At 38.8% G+C, this 16,471-nt stretch overlaps 1 protein-coding gene across 4 annotated transcripts in view; it reads left to right on the top strand.

Annotated features, from left to right (window-relative positions):
* Window positions 1-10,868, top strand: part of STAG2 (STAG2 cohesin complex component) — a 45,853-nt gene extending 34,985 nt beyond the window's left edge. For all 4 annotated transcript variants that reach the window (XM_026674770.2, XM_026674771.2, XM_087972144.1 and 1 more), the window contains exons 26-34: window positions 114-215; window positions 1,167-1,315; window positions 2,488-2,616; window positions 3,075-3,280; window positions 4,939-5,128; window positions 5,258-5,371; window positions 5,983-6,109; window positions 7,530-7,607; window positions 8,676-10,868. In XM_026674770.2, the coding sequence (XP_026530555.1) occupies window positions 114-215; window positions 1,167-1,315; window positions 2,488-2,616; window positions 3,075-3,280; window positions 4,939-5,128; window positions 5,258-5,371; window positions 5,983-6,109; window positions 7,530-7,607; window positions 8,676-8,699 (1,119 nt within the window). In that variant the 3' untranslated portion in view covers window positions 8,700-10,868. The remainder of the gene's footprint in view (window positions 1-113; window positions 216-1,166; window positions 1,316-2,487; window positions 2,617-3,074; window positions 3,281-4,938; window positions 5,129-5,257; window positions 5,372-5,982; window positions 6,110-7,529; window positions 7,608-8,675) is intronic.
* Window positions 10,869-16,471: the final 5,603 nt, after the last annotated feature.

The following is a 16,471-nucleotide window of genomic DNA, read 5'->3' as shown; positions in this document are numbered from 1 at the left end:
AATGAAACTACTTTTAGTTCTGCTCTTTGTCTCCAACACTTTTTCATGTTACTCACAAAGGAATATTTTTATTCTAATTGAAGTTGAAACTACCTGTATTTTTATCCTGATAGTATTACAACGACTACGGAGATATCATCAAAGAAACAATGAGTAAAACGAGGCAAATAGACAAAATTCAGTGTGCAAAGACATTGATTCTCAGTTTACAACAGGTATGTTTTTGCTATTCCACATACCCATACCGGTTATTGGTTAAAGACAAGTCTTATTTTAAAAAAAAACTAAAAAGAGTCAATATTACCACTATATGTAATTCTGTTGGGCAAGTTTTATTAACAGTGATAAAAATAATCCAAAATGCATAGAAAGACCTCTAGTATAATTAAAATAGTATTCTGCATGTTAGGCAAGTTTCAATTGTTTAAAAAGTGTAGAATTTCTGAAGCAGTGAGGTTACATCTAATGAAATAAGAAATTCTTCACACATTTGAACAATTCAGTGTCCAGTTGAGCTGTTCAAACATGTGAAGAATCTCTTAATTATTTTTAAACAATTTCAAATTGTTTAAAAAGTGTAGAATTTCTGAAGAAGGAGATTACTTCTAATGAAATAATTAAAAGATTCTTCACACGTTTGAACAGCTCAATTGGACATAAACTTTTATTTTGGGATCTTAGGTACCACTGTAAAGCAGGGTGACATGTCACACCCCAAATTATCCTAAAGAATGGGGGAACAAGATGATTCACTCATAAAGTTTTCTATTCCAATCCTACCTCTTGTGAGAGAGTAGTAGACAGACCACACATGGAGAATTTTTGTATTTGGGTGAACCAGAAAAACGACATTCAGACATTTCATTGATTTCTTGTCATTAAGTGCAGGAGATCAGCTTGTAGAGGATTCAGTAAACTTTATAGTTGTGCTTTTACAAAGTAGTCTTTAAACCTATTTTCATTCCTGCATATTTGCTGAAATGTAAGCCAAATATAATATTGAAAGGTTTAAATAAAGTGTTGTTTGAAGCCCAGTTTTTTTGTAGGGGTTTAATAATGTTAGGAGAGAGAGAAAGAAAGAGTGCATTAAAATACTCCTGAAACAGTGCTGTTAAGTAACACACAAGTTGTATTATGATTGGGGAAAACATGTTTTGTTTACACAGCTTTTCAATGAGATGATCCAAGAAAATGGGTATAATTTTGATAGATCATCGCCGTCTTTCAGTGGGATTAAGGAACTGGCTCGGCGTTTCGCTTTAACGTTTGGACTCGATCAGCTGAAAACAAGAGAAGCCATTGCTATGTTACACAAGTAATTATTGACTTTTTATTTACTTTGCAAAGACTTTCCCTCCATTATGCTTTTCCTTTTCACCATCAGATGAAAAAAGCCCACCCCCCAAATAAGCATAATTGATAAGACATGAAATAAATAAGATAGTTAAATATAATGTAAATATATTTACACTTACAACTGTTCACCATACTTGATGCTGTAGTCAGAACGGGAAGAGGAGAAAACATTGGTAATAAATATTAAAGAAATAAGTGGTTGCCATCAGATAGGGACATAGATGTTGGTTTTTTGTTGTGACTTTGTCCTGATATGATTTTACTAGGTTTCTTTGCTGTTCTATTAACCGACATTAAGCCTTTATATAGTGTTTTTAGTAAGATCAAGTCCGTTCTAGATTACTGGCCATATGCACTATTCCTGCTAATAACGAGGATAGTTCCAGACACATTTTGCATGCAAACTCAACCAGCACCCTTGGTTATACCTCCTGTTAATCTACACAAACTAGAATAATAAATTAGAGAAAAACAAATTCGAACCACCGTATCTGTCAGAATATATTGGGTTTATATGCAAAAATGTATAGGAAACTGCTGGTTTCAGGTAGTTTGTGTCTAAAACCAAAATTCAGGGGCTGTGGTTAGAAGTAACGATTATTCTGTTTGGAACGAGATTTCAGCAACTGGCTAAGAATGGAAAAAGCCAAGGAAACAGCAGTGATTTCTGAGCAGGGGAAGTTGGCCCCCAGGGGAGTTGGTGGGATGTGCCACGCTGGGAGCTGCTTAGGAGGTGACAAACTCGCTCTGGGTTCCTGCTGAGTTTTATTTCCACTGAACCACAACTCAGCTGGTCTGGTTTGGCACGATTTCCAGAATGTGATGCATTTGGGGTTTGAGCAAAACACTTTTTTTTAAAACTTCATACACATCTCTGAGATTTAAATTCGTCATCCATTCAAATCCTGAATCCTTTTTGGCTATGACTAAATCTGGCTTTGACCCCAAATAAATTTCTCACTTGTGAGAGGCATATAATTTACTCCGTGTGTCTTAAATATAGCAGCACTGATTGAAATGTAATACCGTTCTTTTGAAATATTCAGGGTTTGATGTCGAGCTCTTTTGTGTCAGGAAAGCACAATAAAAATACTCTTAGCGATGCTCACTTGAATTATTATTTTTTTCCAGAGATGGGATAGAGTTTGCTTTTAAAGAGCCTAACCCACAAGGAGAAAGCCATCCACCTTTAAATTTGGCATTTCTTGATATATTGAGCGAATTCTCTTCCAAACTTCTCAGGCAAGACAAAAAAACAGTGTAAGTACTTTATGGTTATTTTCACATTGTTTTAGAAGTTTAGTCAAGAGGTTTTTAATTTTCAGTGAAACTGGTCTTAAAACAAGTTGGGCAACTCCTTGCTGATTTTCAGGATACGGAAAAACAAAAATTTCTACGAAGAACGGGGAGGAAGAAGAAATACTTCCTCTGGTTCATTCCAGTTGTAAAAGTCTATCTAACCGTGTTCCAGGTTTTCCAAGCTTTTTGTAATTATTTTTTAGTAGAGGAGAAATAAAAAAAGATTAGTTGACACATGTCATTTATGGTGACAAAAATATATTGTCAGAAAATCGGTGACCATATAGATAACCCATTATCTCTTCCATATTATAATTTTGAACAGCAGCAGTAGCTATCTTTAATAATTCATTCATGAACTTAAAAGACGATCCAGGAAGTATTTCTAGTAATCCCTTGCTTCTCCTTTCCTTTTGAAGGTACGCTTATCTGGAGAAGTTCATGACCTTTCAGATGTCTCTTCGAAGAGAAGATGTGTGGCTCCCACTCATGTCTTACAGGAATTCTTTGCTAGCTGGGGGTGATGACGACACAATGTCAGTCATCAGTGGGATTAGTAATAGAGGGTCGACAGTAAGGAACAAGAAGACAAAACCAGCTACAGGGAAGCGGAAACTCCCTGAAGGTTTGCAGTTACTTATTGTGGTTTCCTTGGTGTATAAGAGTCTATACAGGTAATGCTCCACTTACAACCATTCATTTAGTGGCCATTCAAAGTTACAACAGCACTGGAAAAAAGTGGCTTATGACCGGTTTTCACACTTACATTCCATCTTCAGGATCGCATGATCAAAATTCAGACACTTGGTAACTGACATATATTTTATGACAGTTGCACTGTCCGATGGTCACATGATCACCTTTTATAACCTCCCCAGCCGGCTTCTGGCAGGGAAAGTCAATTGGGGAAGCCAGAGTTACTTAATAACCATATGATTCACTTAACAACTGCAGGGATCCGCTTAACACTTGTGGGGAAAAAAAGTTTGTAAAATGAGACACAGCTGACTTAGTTAGCCACCTTGCTTGGCAGTGGGAATTTGGGGCCCAATCATGGTTGCAAGTAGAGGACTACCTGTATTTATATCCCCCACATTGTTCCAAATCAAGAGCCTTCTTGGTTTGTTTCCCATCAGAATGGTGCTTTCTGGTTTGCATTTGTATTAGGAGAACTTAAGATTAACGCTAACCAAGATTACCTCCCAATTATAATCAGACAGATGTTGTAGACCATGCTTTGTAAGCAATGGTACTCACAGCTTATTTGAACGCTAGTGTCATGAACCCAACTAACAAACCCAAGCAAATCAGAACTCTGAGGCTAAGGTCCTCCTCTAACAATTTCTTTATTGAGTATATCATATTGGCATAATTAAATGGAAAACCAACTTTAAATGTTTCCCGCAGTTTCAATATAATTAAAATAGGAAATAACTCCCTCCCCAAAAGTTACAGGTCACGTTGTCCAATTAGGTTAATTGTTGGGCTCTCCAGGCACTCCTCCCCATCCCTATCCACCACCTGTAGAGATGACCTTGGTTCTGAGGAGAAAATTCTGTGTTTTGTCTAGCAACTCATTTCATCCTCCTTCCCCTTCCCCACTGTGTGTGGCAGCTGAGGAATAGAAAAAATGGCTTCTGCTAAGTTCCATTCAAAGTTGGCAGCTAGGCTAACACTGCTGATGATACCTACCATGTTTTCCCAAAAATAAGACCTTATCTTTTTTTTTTTAAAACACCAAAAAGCACCAGGTCTTTTTTTGGGGGAGGGGGTCATCCACTGGCTCATCTCATTTGCATGTGTTGCCCCCGGCCTCCCTTTTTGCTGTCAAGAGGCCTTCAGGAACTTCTTTGGCCAGCGAGGCTTTCCTGAATGCCTCTGCAGCCAATAAGAGAGCTCCGAATCAATCCGAAGCTCTTATTGGCTACAGAGGCCTTCAGCCTTGCTGGCTGCAGAAAAAATGAGTCGAGGTGCGCGAGGCCTGGCTGCAACTGTCTTCCCCCACCCAATCTTAATTTTTACCCATGCACCCTGGAGTGGGTGGGATCTTAAGGCTTATTTTGGGGGTAGGGCTTATGTTGGATGCATGCGTAAAAATCAAGCTAGGGCTTACTTTCGGAATAGGTCACATTTTTGGGAAAACTTGATAGTCTGGCAATAAAATGTCTGCAAGAAAGCCACCAAGCTCCAGAGAGCACCAAGGACCCCCCCACAGATGACAGATACTGTCCGAGGAGCACATGGATTCTGAATTGATGCAGGGCTGCTGCTTTGTTTTTGCAGCCGAGGAGAGCAGCAGCAGCGACAGCCTGTGGCTGAACAGGGAGCAGACCCTGCACACGCCCATCATGTTACAGACGCCGCAGCTCACTTCCACCATCATGAGGGAGCCCAAAAGGTTGCGACCGGAAGAGAACTACATGGGCGTCTACCCCATGCAACCCGAGCACCATCAGCCACCCATCGACTACAAGTACATGCTTGCTTTTAATTGGGCCATACCCGCTGCTCGAATACTGCACCGCTTTTAATTGGGCCATACCCCCTACTTGAATACCACACCGGTTCCCTCTTTTGTAAAGAAAGGTGTTATTCCTTCCAGTACACAGGTAACATGGATGCTGGCTCAAAGGCAGCAGGAGGAAGCAGCCAGGCAACAGCAGGAGAGGGCAGCTATGAACTACGTGAAGCTGAGAACCAACCTGCAGCACGCCATGTGAGTACACAATGGCCGTTGTCCCAAGCCAGGCCCTGGCTTTGCGCACTTGCGCACCGGTAGTGAGAAATCAGGTTGCAGCAATTTTATGCAAGTCTTCTTAGGATAGCAGCATTAAACTTTCCCCTCAAAGATAACTTTTCTGGATAAAAAGTAGAGCTGTGTTATATTGATGCTTCAGACAAACATCACCAAATATGGTTACCAAGAAAAAGAGAAATGATTTTTTTTGAGTTAAGCCCCCTGCTCTCTAATAAGTATCGAGTGATACTGAAGATTATTTAACTAACACGGAAAATAAGCTATTCAGATATTGGAGTCTAGAACATTTGAGAGTTCAAGGAGGTCTTAAGGCTCTTTCTCCTGATTTTTATCAGAAGGGTTTTGAGCTTGAAACATTGGAGGAGGGCAAAACAGCCTGCTCGAAATCATCAAGCGAAGGAGTGTTTTTAAACCCTCATGTGAAAAGTGGGGCTGAGCCTCCTCACAAAGGCTAACGCTGTTTCCATGATAAGATCATTCTAGACGGGGTTGGCAGTTTTTATGCTGAAAGAACCGCTCGGTGTTGCGTGACTGAGTGACATTCATATCCGTGTTGAAATGTTCTTTAGTCGACGTGGCACTAGTCTCATAGAGGACGACGAAGAGCCCATCGTTGAAGATGTGATGATGTCATCAGAAGGGCGCATTGAGGATCTCAATGAAGGCATGGACTTTGACACCATGGACATAGACCTAGTAAGCGTTAGTTACTTGTACCTTGTTGCTTTAAAAAAAAATCACACACAAACAAACCATTCTCCTTTCTTTAGAACAGGGATCTCCAAACTTGGTAACTGAGACGTGTGGACTTCAACTCCAAGAAATCCACACATCTTTTTTTTATATATATATTTTATTTTTAAAAAACAAAAATACAAATCTCTATTCACATTAACAGTGTTCGTGTCGTTATTAATACATACCTCTCCTTTTATACGTAAACATCAACTCTTATTTCTATCCTCCACCCATTTGTACCACATATCCCAAATCGCATAATCATCTTTGCCTCTTAATTCTATTGTGAATTTATCCAGTTCTGCACAATCCGTTATTTTTGGTGTCAAGTCTTCTTCAGATGGTATCTTTTCCTTCTTCCATCCCTGTGTGAAGGCTATTCTCACCGCAGTTATGATATGTATAATGATGATGTATCGGATGACCTTGCTCAATTTTCCCTTAATTGTTCCTAATAAGAATGTTTCCGGTTCAAGTTCTAATTTGTGATCTGTAATTTCTAATAACCATCTTTGTACCCTTATCCAATATTTTTTAACCTCTGGACACTGCCACCACATATTGAAGAACATTCCTTCTTTGTGTTTACATTTCCAACATTCTGCTTTTGTGTTTGGATACATTTTGGCCAGTCTTGCTTGGGGCTAAGTGCCACCTACAAAACATTTTATATTGATTTTCTTTAAATGCTGTTGACAATGTCAATTTATAGTTATCAATTCACATTTTTCCCAATCCTCTAAATTTATATTATGCCCTACATTTTTTGCCCAGATAATCATTGATCCCTTTACTATTTCCTCTTCTAATTCCACTTCCAACAAATAGTTATACATTCTAGTTATAAATTTGATCTCCTTGCCTTTCAAAATTTGATCCAGTTGTTGTAAGTCCTTTTCTATCCCTTGTTCTTCCAAGTCTTTCCTAAATTTTGTCTGAATTTGTAAGTATGACCACCAATCTATAATTATATCTTGTTCTTTTAATTTATCAATCATTTTTAACTTCCCCTGATTAACTAATAGTTCTTCATATCTGACCATTTTGAAATCCACACGTCTTAAAGTTGCCAAGTTTGGAGACCCCTTCTTTAAAAGATTGGCTATATTCTATAATGGCTTTTTCCGCTTAAAATGCTGATGTGTCTTAGTTTAAATGCTGAGCCTTTTCTCCAGCACGGTGATTGGAGAATCCATGGATGGGTTGACACATGTCTTTTTGCCCGGAGACTGAGCCCAACTGTTTTTTTCTCTTCCTAGATAGATGTATGCAAAGCTGGCCTCTTTTATGTCAGAATTGTCACATTTTCCAATGACACTGCATGGATAAATACAATTAAATCAGTCCAATACACTGATAACCCTGGTTTGTCTTTTAGCCACCATCAAAGAACAGAAGAGAAAGAACAGAGTTAAAGCCGGATTTCTTTGACCCAGCATCAATCATGGATGAATCTGTAAGTAGGATGTGACAAGTTTGGGTGAATTGCGGTTTCTTTCCTCAGTGGAGAATCGTATGTGACCCTTCTAAGTGGAGTGGGAAATTAGGCCCTGCTATGGTGGCTGGTGTGGTTGAGAATCCTTATGAATAATTTTGAATTATCTCTGCATCTGAAAATGAGCAGAGAGCCTTCATCTTTCTTCTGAGACTAGGGAAGCAATGATAATGACAGGAGATGAATTCCTTTGCAGCCTTTCCCAAAGTCCAAGGCTTGACTCATAAGGGCCCCAAACTTGGATGACTACCTTAGCATAAAATTACCATATCAAAGACTGTAATTAAAATAGGCACGAGATTGTAACATCACTAAAAACTTGCTCTAGAGACTATACATTCCAGTAAAAGGCCATGTTGTTATTTATTTGATTCTGCTATTAATGTGTGCCCCCCCCCCCAAAAAAAAAAAAAAAAAAACCCCACAAGGTTTGTTCTGTTCATATTTGCCTGGGTCTCAGGTACAGATAGTCCTTGACTTTTAGGACCACAGTTGGGACCAGAATTTCCATTGTTGTTATAAGTGAAACACGGCTCCTCCTTCCCTATGGTTGTTAAGCAAACAAGTTTTTCAGCCTTGGTGTAACTTTTCAAAACTTCCTCAGGTTCCTCACGTGATACAATATGGAAGAAAGAAATTCTGTGCATAAATTGGAAATATATATAGTGTCCTTATATGCCACCACATGAGGGCAGCATACGTTAAACATGATTGAGCAAGTCTTGTGGTTCTTCTGTTGTTATAAGTGTTGGGGTTTTCTTTTTTTAAAAAAAAAATCAGAACAAAGTAGCCATGTTCTGAAGCTCTTTCAAAATAACTTAGATGTCCCAGATTTAAAACTGTCCTTAGAATGGTGGAATTAACATGGTCTGAGAAGAAACAGGGACATTTGGAAGGTTTCTAGCTTCCATCACTGATTTCTCCTTGAAAATTAGTCATTTGAACGATAAATGTTTTGAGCATATTCTAAAAGTATTTTCACTCTTTGACAAAAACCTTACCGTTTAACCTTTTTCTCTTTTCTTCTAGGTTCTCGGGGTATCAATGTTTTAATAGTAGTTCAGCAAATAACTCCGTGGTAAAGTCATTTTCTACTGTGGAAGAGGAGATTTTTAAATTAAAAAAGTGTAGATAACAGTGATATTCTGAACAAGATTTTTTTCTCTAAGGAGAATTGATGTGCTTACAGGATCCAGTGCATTGAAGGGGGCAGTTTTCTTTGCCTGGAACAATAAAGGACAAGTAAACGACTTGAGGATAAGCTATTGTTTCTGTTGGGAAACCAGTATTTTATTTATACAATGTTTAGTTTATTTCCAACTCATAGTATAAATATCACTTAAAAAAAATAATCCTAGCATCAAAGAGGTGCTTAGTGTACGCACTTCTGTCATTGTTGAACATACTCAAGCAATTATATATATATATATTTTCTAGATTATCATTGAAAGCATCAGGTGAAAATAAAATGGGACGATTTGATTTTGAAGTTTGGAAATCTGTGTAATTAGATGAAAGAAAAGCATTTTTAATGTGATATTTAAATTCTGGTCAACCAAAACTTTACTTTTGGTTGTGATAATCATGGAAATAAATTACAAGTGATTTTTTTAAAATTCAGAAATTATTATAGAATATTAAAAAAAGAAAAAAGAAACAACACACACCAAGGCTTCCTTTACATATTCATGAAACATTTAAGAATCATAAATGCCAGAAAGCACTGATATCATTTCAGCTTACCCATCTCTAACCCTAAGAGTTTGCTTGTCCTTTAAGAAAAGCAAATGTAATATTGTGAGATTCCTTCCAGTAGTGCCACTGTATTTTGTCTCCAAATAAAGAAGCTTATTGTAGTATGTTTGCAGAAAAAAAAATTCTAAACAAAAATATACAGCTTATTAGAGTGTGGGAATAGGGGTCTAAATTTTAAATAAAAAAGTATAAATATATATATATATATAAAAAAAATTGGTGCTGATTTTATAATTGCGCAGTTTTAGTTTTTTCTTACTTTTAAATTCCAACTTAAAAATTATGAGGTTTCAGAAATATATTGAAAGTTTAACAATGTTTAAAAATAGATTTAAGCATGAGAATTCATGCTTTAAAATGATTTTTAAATTTGTATTTTATATTGTTTTATCTATCTCTGTCTTTGCAAGCAGTCTTCAGGTTAATGATACTTCTAACAGGTTACAGGACATTTCTTCTGTATGTAAATTGAATTGGGTGATAGAACTTCATCAGTATCCCATCATATTCTTTGAAAGCTAAGCTTTAAATGAATTTCATTGTTTTTTTTTTCCCCACAGTTAAATTAAAAAAAAATTTAAAACCCATGGATTTATGTCATTTCAACATGATTCATTTTCAACCATGCTTAGGCAGCTAGACGACATTTAAAGGAAATATTAACTTATAACACAAATGTATATTTTTGTCAGTTGTCTCTCAGTTCTTGAGGTATATTATTTCTAATCATTCCATTCGCCTTAATATGCTTGCAATATGATAATTTCTTCAAATAAGCAAATAGAAGAACCTCTTAGACAAAAGGAAAAAAAATAAAGCTTGGGCTGTGGTAGCCATAAACCATAGATTCTCTAAAGGATCCTGATAACATAATTATTTTGAAAATCATGATGTAATACACAGAGCCAGTTTTGCATAACTCCATTTTGCATAAATATTCACATGTCTAAAATACTGCCTATATTTCTTTCTTTCTTTTCCTTCTTTACACCACTGCGTTTAAATAGAACTGCTGAGAGGACTGTATATATGATTTTGTTGATTTTTTTTCTTACTCTTGAAGGAGTTTCTTTGTGAAAGCAGTTCTTACAGCTTTACGTTTTCCAGACTAAAAATGTTTTATATATTTACCTTAACCTGTTGTCCTCCACATTTTATCGTCCTAATTGTACTGTTTTCTGATTTGTATTTATGTCTTGAGACAAGTAACTTTTTGAATAAAAATAAACCTACAGTATGTTGTAAGTTTGATCTTTTTGAATCAAAAGGTAGAGGAAGAAAATAAAAAGAGTGTGAATGGTATAAAAAAAATGTTATGTTTATAAGAATTAAAGCTTTTTCCATGTCTTTTAAGTGTTTGTCTCAGAATTGGGATAATGTATGGAAAACTGCACTGTTTTATATTTGTAATAAATTGTACAAGTTTTTAAAATGTGAATAAAGCACTAATTGGGTTAATAATTTAAAGTAGAGATGTTATGCGATATGATTGGTCTTAACTATTTCTTCAGTTGGGAAAAGTTGGTCTCTCCCCCATTCTTGTCTCCATGTATATATTTAATACACTCAGTAACAAGTGGGCAATGCAGGCTGTTTAGATAGAAGTGACACTTTTAAAGACCTGATCTGAAATTCTTTTTAACACGTGTATGTATGCAGTGGACACATTCCCACAAAATTTAACCATTAGCACTGTCCCTCCTTTTCCTGGAATGAGATCGACAGCAAATTTCTCCTTCATTCTAGGCTGGATCTCTTTTCGATTAGCTTCCATCCATTACTTCCTGTCCTGCCCTCAGGTGCTTTGGAAAATGGGTGGGCCACACCTTCTCTGCAACAGCCCCTCAGATACTGGAAGACTGCTGTCATGTCCCTAGTTCTAATAAGTCTGTGTGTGTATTCCTGCTGAGAACTGAAGAGGGCAGGTTGAAGACAGCCTACCCTAGAGAAATTGCTGTCACGGGTATTTCTCAGATACAGCTAGCAGGGGGGTGGGGCATTCAGACAAACGAGAATACAAAATCTACCCAGACAATGCTTTCCCTATCCCCAGGTGTTTCACTTATAACACCCTTAAAATGTTTAGGATAGAAATAGACAACAGGGCACCCGTGTATAGGCAGTCCTTAATATATAACCATTGAGCAACATGCTATAACGGCCCTAAAAAAATGATGTTATCTAATTGGGTAATGAAATGTCTGCCAAGAAAACCCATCAAGGTCGGAGAGCACCAAAGATCCCACAGTAGTCGCGTCCTTTTCCATTCCACACACCCCAGTCCTGTCTAGCGCTGATGTTATCTAGTTGGGTAATGAAATGTCTGCAAGAAAACAACCAAGTTCAGAGAGCACCAAGGACCTCACAATCCTCTTTCCATTCCATACCCTCCCACTTCCTTCTAGCACTGATGCTGTTACCTAGTTGGGTCATGAAACATCTGCAAGAAAACAACCAATCTCAAGACAGCACCAACTTTATGTTTCGAATATTCTCATTGGCAAAATAATCATGCTGAATGGCTATTTTTATCTGGGGTTGGATTCAGGCCCAAAGAACAAAAAACAAAACAAAAATACAGTAAATATTTTGATTCCTTTTCCCTTCCTAGTTCTAATCCTTGGATTTCACATCCTACGCACACTTTCCTCCCCTTATGACAGTTTTCATTTGCACAAATTAATACCTCAATAAACAACAGGCCAGGAAAAGTGGAAAACAAGTGTGGAAAATATGGGCAAGTTTTAGTTTCCTTTCTGGCAACCTGCAAAACAAGGAACTATATTTAATTGCACGTCAATAATAAACATTGCTTTAAAAAAAATCCCAATAAAGGAATAGTTTTGTCAGTTGCTTTAATTTTGAGAATGCTGTATTACTGGCAACAAGCAGGCCTGGCTTTTTAATGATTCTGTTACGTTACTAAAAAAAAAATGGAAATAAAAGCGGGGAGACCTCAGGAAATGATTGTTTAAAGCAGATTGGAAGAAAAGTTGAACAGGAATTTCCTCCCTGAGAGGAAGGTATGTTGTCGGAGGGAAAATGCAAATATTATTCAGCACACACAGGCCACGGGAAGCAGGAAGTCGATGAGGGAAAGGTCTGATATAGTCTGGCATGCAAACAGGAGAGGACACACATTTTGCTTATTAGTAATGTTTTTCTTTCCAATGCCAGGATAAATCACAAATCCATGCTGCTGCAGGAATTTTGCAAAGCACTTTGATCCACGGTCCGCCTCTGGCTTGATAGAAAACAAATTTCCTTTCGCTTCTCTCAACCCTCCTTCTACCCTTCGATGCAAAAAAGCTTTATTGAATTGTTCACAACAGATTTAACAAGAGTTGGAAGGAAATTTATAGGCTGGGGGGGGGGGTGTCCGTGGTCTGGATGCGACCGCGGGGTGTTTAAATCTGGCTCACGGGGCCAACCTGGAAGCGAGAGTTGCCATCGCAGCCGAAAACAGCTCGGGAACCCATTTTTGCTGATAAAGAGCACTGGGGCCATCAGAGGCGCCCCCAACATGAGTGACGTCGAGCTGACCATACCCCCTGGCCACACACACCCCCCCCCCCCCAGGTCAAACACAACCCTGATGCGGCCCTCAACAAAATTGGGTTTTTGATCTTGTGACCAAAACCAGATGCAGTATTCAAGTTTGATCAGACTAAGGCTTTGTAAAGCTATACTAATACTTCATGTGATCTCGATTCTATTCCTCTATTGAGGCAGCCTAGGATTGCGTGGGTTTCATCCTCCAAGAAAATGTTAAAAGTCGCCCAGGAATGCAGTAGAAAAAGAAGAAGCGGCATTTGAAAACTCACAAGGAGCTGTTCGTCACTAAGGCAAATTTAGGTAAAATATATCCGAATACCCTTACTTTTTAAGACTGGGATGCTTGTATTGCCAGTTCCTCCTGAAGTCAAAAAGTGTACCCAATTGCCAGATCAAACTCATCCATAAAGCAAACGGTAGAAACTCATGAGGGAGCAGCATCTTTTTGCAAACACATGAAGGGAGCTATCTCTGTGTTCTGCTTCTGGGCAAACCTGCAAATTTGCCCTGACAGCCTCCTGACAGTTGTCAAAATCATTTCATTCCAGCTTGGATTTAACTGCTTAAAACAAATATAGCCTTTTTCTTTTCTTTTTTAATGCTGACTTGAATTTTTATATAGGAGTGTGCCTTTAGGAGAATTCCGATGCTATGTGTTTTAGATGCAGCCTCAGTCCATTGAGTGAAGGAAGAGAGAAACCTCTGGCTGATTTAGGATACAACAGTCATAAAAATAAAGAGGACAATGAAATTGTGAGAGATTCAGAGACTTTCCAGCACTTCGATTTCCCCCCTTTTAATTTACTCACATGAATCCCCCCACACCCCGGTTCTATAAATGCATATCTTTTCCTTGTTTAGATCCAGTTGTAATTCTCCAAAGAACTGAATCTTGGCCATTGTCATTATACTCATAGGAAGGGTTTTTTTAAAAAAAGCATTAAAAAGTAGGTGTTTTTTTAAAAAAACAGTAAGAGAGAGACACTTAGGTCTAGTGGTTAAGGCGCTAGGCTAAAACACGAGTTCTAGTCTTGCCTCAGGCATGAAAGTAGATTAGATAAATCACCAGGAGCCAATTTGCATTTCTAGGCAATTTGGGCTAATCACCAGTTCGAGTTCCACTTTAAACATGAAAGCCAGCTGGGTGACTTTGAGTCAATCACCAGGAGACAATGAATTCTAGTTCCACTTTAGGCATGAAAGCCAGCTGGGGTGACTTTGGGCCAGTCACTTTTTTCTTACTTTACAGTGCTTTTACAGCCCTCTCTAAGCAGTTTATAGAGTCAGCCTATTGCTCCCAACAATCTGGATCCTCATTATACTGACCTTGGAAGGATGGAAGGCTGAGTCAACCTTGAGCCTGGTGAGATTCGAACTGTCAAATTGCAGGCAGCCGGCAGGCAGCAGAAGTAGCCTACGGTACTTGCACTCTAACCACTGCGCCACCGTGGCTCACCATGGATATGTTCTGCACTTTTGAGTTATTTATAAAAATAATAAAGGTGGGATACAAATAAATAAGCTGAATAAAGATTTTAAAAGTCCAAAATGCAATCACATCAACCCAGGGGATCTGAACCGTGCAGTTCCCATATAAGATTACATGGGGTTTCAGACTATTATGGATGATTGCTCAAGAATGAGAAATGTTCACAGTGGCTCTTGGTGGGATGTTCTCATCTGTTTGTGTAATGACACAGCTCCTGAAAAGTACCCACAAAGGTTTACCCCGTTTTCCTAAAAATACGACCTACCCTGAAAGTAAGTCCTAGCTTGATTTTTACACGTGCACCCAATATAAGTCCTACCCCCAAAATAAGCCCTAATTAAGTTCCCACCCACACCAGAGTGGATGAGTAAAAATTAATCTAGAGTGGGGATGTGGGGTGTGTGTGGAGCTGCCCTACTATTTACCTTTGGACAGTTGTAGCTAGGCTCCGCACACCCCGACACCTGCCTTGCCGGCCCATTCCTTCTGCAGCCGGCAAGGCTGGCAAGGCTTTCCTGTAACTGATAAGAAAGCTCAGGATCTATCCAGAGCTCTGTTATCAGCTGCAAGAAAGCCTTGCCAGCCATAGAAGAAGAAGTTCCTGAAGGCCTCTGACAGCAAAAAGGAGGCCAGAGGCAACGCACACAAGTGAGGTTAGTTAGTGGATGGCATCCCCCAAAAATAAGACCTGGTGCCTTTTTTGGTGGCAAAAAATAAAATAAAATAAGACAGGGTCTTATTTTCGGGAAAACATGGGTAGTATAGCCACCAACATAAGTTATATATTGATTGCTTTGTAGGAGTCAGTATTGCTATCTCTGTGGAATAAACCTGACATATGAACACCGATCGCTGCTCTGCGTGTGAGGAAGTCAAACGCTACAAGCTTCAGTGCCAACTCCCGAATCCTTCACAATCCTAAGAATTTCCAGGCTCAGTTGGCCGTAACAGGGACCTACGTTTGGAAACTTGACAAGGATTGTCATCCCTCTGAAATAACACCAGCAAACAATGGAAGTTGAGAGAGTTTTGTTGACAATGGGAATGGCACAGAATGGTGACATTTTCCAGATCATAAAAATGCTCTCAAGTTGCTATCTGTGTCTTATCCAAGGTCACCAGCATAGAAGGATGAAACTAGAGGTTTAAAGAAGCTGAAAATGCTTAGAAAGCAAGTCTTGACTATACAAGAGAAGTGTGTGGGGTTTTGGGTTTTTTTTGGGGGGGGGGGCGTGTTAATGTACGAAAGGTGCAGTCCAGAAATAAGCACGCTCAGATAAATTCTACACGCTCAGCAATAAATCAGAGGCTTGGGATTAAGAAACTTTACATCTACGCTGTAGAACAACAGATATGAGGATTGCGGTGAAAGTTTTCTGGGCCACACTTCTCTTCATACAAAGCATATGCTCACAAACTCCACCACATTAGACCTGAAAGAGAGGTCGGCGGCTAAGCATGTAGGCTGGTCCCGACTCTCAGATGAAAAATAATGAAGTTATTGCACAGCGGGATTGTGTGTCCCACAAGGTCAAAAGGATCAGCCCTTTTCTGTTGAGGCAGCTTCCTTAGGTTTATTTTGAAAAGGTGGATTAACAGCATTGGAAGGGACCTTGCAGGTCATCTACTCCAACCCCCTGCCCAAGCAGGAAACTACACCATTTCGGACAGGTGGCAGTCCAGTCTCTTCTTGAAAGCCTCCAGGGTTGGAGCTCCCACGACTTCTGAAGGCAACTTCTGTTCAATTGATCGATTGTTCTCACTGTCAGAAAGTTTCTCCTTATTTCCAGGTTGTATCTCTCATCACCTGAAACCCTGACACTCTCCTTGTTCAGTTTCCATCCATGTCTAGCTTCTGGGTGCCTTGGAAAATAACGTGACCCCTTCCTCTCTGTGGCACCCCCTTAAATATTGGAACACTTATTGGACAATTAGTCATGGTTTAATTCATATTCTGGTGATCAGTTACTGAGGTTCGTCACCAGGTTTGTTTTGGGTAGACTGCAAGGGTGGGTGAGATTAATTC

This window comes from Notechis scutatus, chromosome 10, assembly GCF_049901735.1.
Source record: "Notechis scutatus isolate UNSWTSFEM ecotype Mainland chromosome 10, rNotScu1.2, whole genome shotgun sequence".
NCBI lineage: Eukaryota > Metazoa > Chordata > Lepidosauria > Squamata > Elapidae > Notechis > Notechis scutatus.
Note: the sequence above shows the minus strand (reverse complement) of the source record. Positions and strands in the feature narration are given on the sequence as shown.